The 5,301-nt window shown below is 44.4% G+C and overlaps 1 protein-coding gene across 1 annotated transcript in view; it reads right to left on the bottom strand.

Annotated features, from left to right (window-relative positions):
- The window catches only part of LOC101559807 (DNA replication licensing factor MCM5), a 53,498-nt gene extending 52,083 nt beyond the window's left edge, over window positions 1-1,415 (bottom strand). The window contains exons 1-2 of the mRNA XM_004631136.2: window positions 1,075-1,415; window positions 7-1,003 (exon numbers count right to left, since the gene is read on the bottom strand). Coding sequence (XP_004631193.1) covers window positions 7-1,003; window positions 1,075-1,359 — 1,282 coding nt within the window. The 5' untranslated portion in view covers window positions 1,360-1,415. The remainder of the gene's footprint in view (window positions 1-6; window positions 1,004-1,074) is intronic.
- Between the last annotated feature and the right edge of the window lie 3,886 nt (window positions 1,416-5,301).

Here is a 5,301-nt window from a genome sequence, read left to right as displayed (position 1 = left end):
CCCCGCCTTCCATGATGAAGTTCCGGGAGGAGGGGTCCCTTATCACAGAGGCAGTGAGTCCAGCCGCACTGCTGCCCTTCCCAGATGTGTAGACCCCAATGGGAGAGCACTTCTCCACAAACTTCAGAAGCTGGGACTTGGCTGTCCCCGGGTCTCCCAGCATCAGCAGGTTGATGTCCCCTCTTCGAGTGAGTCCATCAGGGAGTCTCTTCCGGGAGCCCCCAAAGAGCAGGCAGGCAATGGCCTTCTTCATGTCCGCACCCCCAAAGATGGAAGGTGCAATGCTCTTGGAGATGACATCGTAGACGTTGGGGAGGGCAGCCAGACGCCGGAACTCCTCCTCTTCCTGTGGACTCACAGACCCAGCAAAGCTGCGACCAGAGCCATCTGTATCCACCTGGATGCCCAGGACACGAAGGTAGGAGCTCCGGATGCCCACGCCCACCTTGTCACGGCCTCTGCTGGAGTTCAGGCCTAACTTCTTGATGGAGTAAATGCCCATGATGGTGACCCTGTTCCCAGGGACAACCTTGTCACACAGGTACCTGTCGCAGTAGAGCTGCATGTGGCGGGGCATCTCGCCGTGTGGCACGGCGTCCGGCAGCTCCTGCAGCTTCAGGGTCTGGAAGTCTACACACTTGCACTTGTTGGGCATGATGAAGTATGGGTCTAGTGGACAGCGAGGGCGGCCAGCCTGGTCCATGTTGCACTTTCTAGGCAGAGAGTAGCCCTCCAGGCCAGGGCGCATGGCAATGTCAGTAAGGGTGTTTCGGCAGCTGCGGCACTGGATGGACATACGTGTGGCCTTGGCCCGGACCGCGGAGGCTGCAATGATGATGCCAGGAATCTTCACTAGGTGTGACATCATGTCCGACTTCAGACTCCGGATGCTGGAGGGGCTGGCGTCTGACTTGAGCATAACCTGGATGTCCTGAAGCACCTCCTCCCCGGCAGGCCGGGGCCTGGTCACCTCATCAGCCACCTCCTTGGCTGCTTCCTCCAGCTGCATGGGAGGGCACAGGCTATCAGTGCCAGGCAGGGCATGTGTGGGGCACTGGGGTGGGCCCCACTCACCAGCTCTAGGTGCTCTGCAGGCTGCTTGTACAAGGAGTCGGCCAGGTCCTCATCGAAGCTAGCCAGGTCCTCCATCTCCACCTCAATCCAGTACTCCCCCAGATTGTAATGGCGCTTGAGCTCATCTCGGTAGGTGAAGGAGCAGCCCGCGCCCGCCCGGAACTGCCGCAGGAACTCCCAGAAGCGCCGCTGCAGCTGCGCTCTGCGCGCCCGCCCGTCGTCGCCGCCCGGCTCGGCGCCGAAGCTGTCGCTGTAGAAGACGCCGGGGTCGTCGAAGCCCGACATGATGCGGGGCAACACCTGCGCTGAGCCGCTTGCTCCGGGCCTCCGCGCCGCGCAGCGCCGCCTGTGTTATACATTTAATGAAGAAAATAATCATCAAAATTTTAAAAGAATTTTAAAATGACCTGAGTGTTATCCTAATTTTTGTCTAACATATTTTGGGAGAAAAAGTGATTTTAAAAAGATGTTCTTAAAAAAACCTACAGTGTACCTTAGTCTTTTCTTCTTTACAATTCTGAAAGTATGAATTTTCATTGATTTTGTTTTTTTTAAAAAAATCCATCTTTTTTCATCACTTCATTTTATTTCTGCCCAGTAAAGTACTGCTGCAGTATTGCATATGTTGTTCAGAGAGAAGTAGAAATATTAATTGCCAGTGCTTCAGGCCAATTTGGGTGTCTCTGAAAAATGTCAGTGATAGGCAGCTTGTTACTGCTTTGATGATGGTGACTCAGCAGAATGGAGAGGGCTTAAATAGAAACAACCCAAGAATATGATCCAAGGTGCTTGGGTGTAATTAGCCAAGTTAGTAGAGTAGTGCGTCAATTAGCTTGATAACACGAAGAAGATATCTCAGAAGAATACATCATCTTAAAATGACTAACAGAATAAAGTGAGCTTAAAACATACCCTTTTCATCTTTCACTATGATTTTTTTGAAGTAGTAAAAAAGCCTCATAGTCTCTGCAGTATCATAGGAGTTCTGGGTCTGTAGCAGCTGACCAGGGGCAATTTCAATTCAATTATGGACTACTGGACTATACTGGAATATTTTGCTGAGTTCACACACCTTCAATATTTAAATGACAATGGAATACCCTTTTCTGGCAAAACTAAAAAAAGGGGGATACAAATGAATGACCATTTGGTATCTGTATATTCAAAATAGTTAGAATAGATATACAGCTGCATTTTCTTAATTCGGTGAATAGAGAGATTTGTTCTAATAGTGTCTGTGGACAGGATATCAGGTCTGCATCTTGTACAATGAGTAACCACTAAGACAACAATATGCAATGCATTAATTCTTGAAACTGCTAGTAATCGGTTTTGAAACTGTCTCATTGCTATTTGTTTCTCAATAAAATTATTTTTAAAAAATTCCTGCATGACTTTAACATTTTCTCTCTCTTTCCAAATTATACATATTGAAGTTATTTGTGTATTTATGAGATTGTAATCTCTTCATAGGCAACTGAGTAGCACCTAGCTCCTCACAGGCGTGCAGCCCAAGTGTGCTCAAGTAAGTGGCGAAGTGCGGCACAATGGGCCACACTCACACCTGCTACTTTGGGGTAAGTATTACTGGGAGTTAAAGGTAATAGACAAGAAATAGACATAAAGGCAAAACTCATTTGCCTAAAAGCACACACACACTTGCTCAGGTCTTCTTCTTCATCTCTTTGCAAGGAAGGACAGATGTTAATCACTTCAAATATCTCTATGTGGTCATCAGCCAAAAGATAAGGCCAGAGGAGTCTGCATATCAAACCTTACTAACTGGCTATTTTGCATTTGTATCTCTCATCTTTTTATCTTCCCACTCTTTGCTGTCCTGGAAACACCAAGCCATTTTCCTTGTCTCATTACCTCTTTAAAATTTATGGTTCTTTTGTTAAGCTGCCATAGAAGCCAAAGTTCTTTGAGTTATGCATCACTAAGTGCTCCCTTGGGTGTGCACAAATGCTTGTGTTAAGAAAACTGTTTGCTCTTCCAGTCATCTCTCCTTTGTCCTTCTAATTTGTAGAGCCCCAACTGGAGAACCTAAGAAGGTCAAAGAAGAAATGACCGTTCCTTATTGTAATAGCACTTTCACTAATTCTAATGCCATTTGTAGACACAGATAATGACGGTGACACCACTGCGTGTTCTCTGTGCATTGCCAGATGTATTAATGGTTCTCTTACTCTCCTCATCAGCTTTATGAGTAAAACAAATTGAATCTGTGGCTGGAAAACTAAATAGTTATGTGACTTTTATTAAGTCCTAAGTCTTGGGTTTGAGTTCTACTTCTAGTATCCTAGTTCATCTGTCCCCACATAATTAAAATAGCCTTTCATAACAACCAAAACAAAGGAAAGCTATTACAGAAGTTGTATATTATACTTTTATGTTAATGCACCAAATAAGGTCACACATGGAAAGAACCTTTAGCATAGATTGAAAAACGAGGACTTTTTACTTTTATAGCTGTGTCCCACTTACAGTCACTTTTCATCTAAAAAAAAGAAGCAATTTCATGAAGTGCTAATTTTAATCAACTTGCATCTGCATAAGGACCTCCAGCCCTCCTCTGCGTATTGCATTACATAATTCTCCCCTTTCAGGCTCCACAGTGCTGCAAAGATTTATACCTAGACATGTAGTTCCATATACTAGTATACACATTAGGCTGCTCTTTCCAATTTCAAACAGTTTCTCTCTTTTATTTTGACCATTAGCTGTTGGAAAGGGCTTAACTTAGTGTAGCCATATATGTTCAATTTAAATTCAAGTCAGAGTAAATTTTAGCCTCTTCGTTTATGAGAAAACTGTTTTTTTCTATTGATTTACTCCAAATAGACAGTGGATCTCCAAAATTTCTAAATGGAGGTAAAGAGATCAAACATTTTCTTTCTTTTCATAATTGTGATACGCTGTAGTGGCTGTTGGGTAGTCTTCACCTCTCTACACAATGTTAGTGTTTGATGTGGTTGCTCTTGTTAAAGGAGAGTGGTCTTTCCTGCCCTAAAACCACTTTACTGTCTGAAAAATGAAGCAGTTTCTTTCCCTCTGTCAGGAATAGCTTTTAAATATACCTTTTAGTTTCAATGAGAAAGGGCCAGGTACATATATTCTCAGTGGGTATAAGGCAAGACAGCTTTTTTAGAAGCATGAATTTCTCCCCCGCAGACTTTGGGCCTCCATCTTGATCTTAGATCCAAGGTTGCTGCTCGCTGTGTCAGGAGAGTATTCTGAACCGTATGTAGGTGTGTTCGAGAATTACTGCACTTGGTGTTCACTGACAGCTCACTAGTGAGGAGGAGCAATTGTACAACTCCTTGCATTCCATATGTCTTATTTCTCCTCCCTGAAACACAATACCTGACACCACCTAAACTTAGAGGGAGAAAGCTTTATGCAGGCTTCCAGTTTGTAGAGGTTTTAGCACAAGGGCAGACAGCTTCAAGGCAGGGCAGAGGAGAAGCAACTCATGGCATGGCCTTGGGAATCAGAAGAGAGTGAGAAATCAGAAGAGACAAAATCCTCCAGGGACTCACCTTTTCTGAGCAGATTTCACCTGTAAACAGCAAGTCAGCTATAAGCCCATTGGTGAAGTCACCCACTGATGATTATTACAGCCCCGTGATCCAGTCACCTCTGCAAAGCCTCATCTAGGATAAATCTCGCTTTGTGGGGACAGTCAGACACAAGCTAGAACACTGCATGGACTTGCTGTCTTCTTGCTTTTCAGGCTCCAGGGGACTTGATGAGGGGCTGCTGTGACTTCTTTCTTTGCTACTTTTTTTTTTTTTTGTGGAACCAGGGATTGAACTCAGGCCCTTGCGCTTGCCAGGGAAGTGCTTATTCCACTGAGCCATCTCCCTGGCCCCCTTCTTTGTTACTTTTTAAGCACATGTTTGTCATACCATTTCATTATGATACCATTTCAGTGAACTACAAAGAAGCTAAGTCTCAGAGAGAATTGCATTTGAAAGTCATCCTGAATCTTCCCTTATCTGAGTCATAGAATAGAGGTCTCCTCAAGACTTAGTCCTTCATCTAGTCTCCTGAAAGTGTCTCTATTCTTCACCCTCCCTCTCTTTTAGGTTCTCCTTTTATGTACATAGAATTACAATGCCTTTCTGTCACACATTGCAACAATATCTCCTCATCTAGAAATATATTCCAAGACTTCCCGTTAATGTTTGAAATGTTGGGTAGCACTGAATCATATATATATAT

The sequence above is a fragment of the Octodon degus genome, unplaced genomic scaffold (assembly GCF_000260255.1).
Source record: "Octodon degus isolate 3935 unplaced genomic scaffold, OctDeg1.0 scaffold00038, whole genome shotgun sequence".
Taxonomy (NCBI): domain Eukaryota; kingdom Metazoa; phylum Chordata; class Mammalia; order Rodentia; family Octodontidae; genus Octodon; species Octodon degus.
The sequence above is the reverse complement of the archived record's forward strand: the minus strand, read 5'-3'. Positions and strand labels throughout refer to the sequence as shown.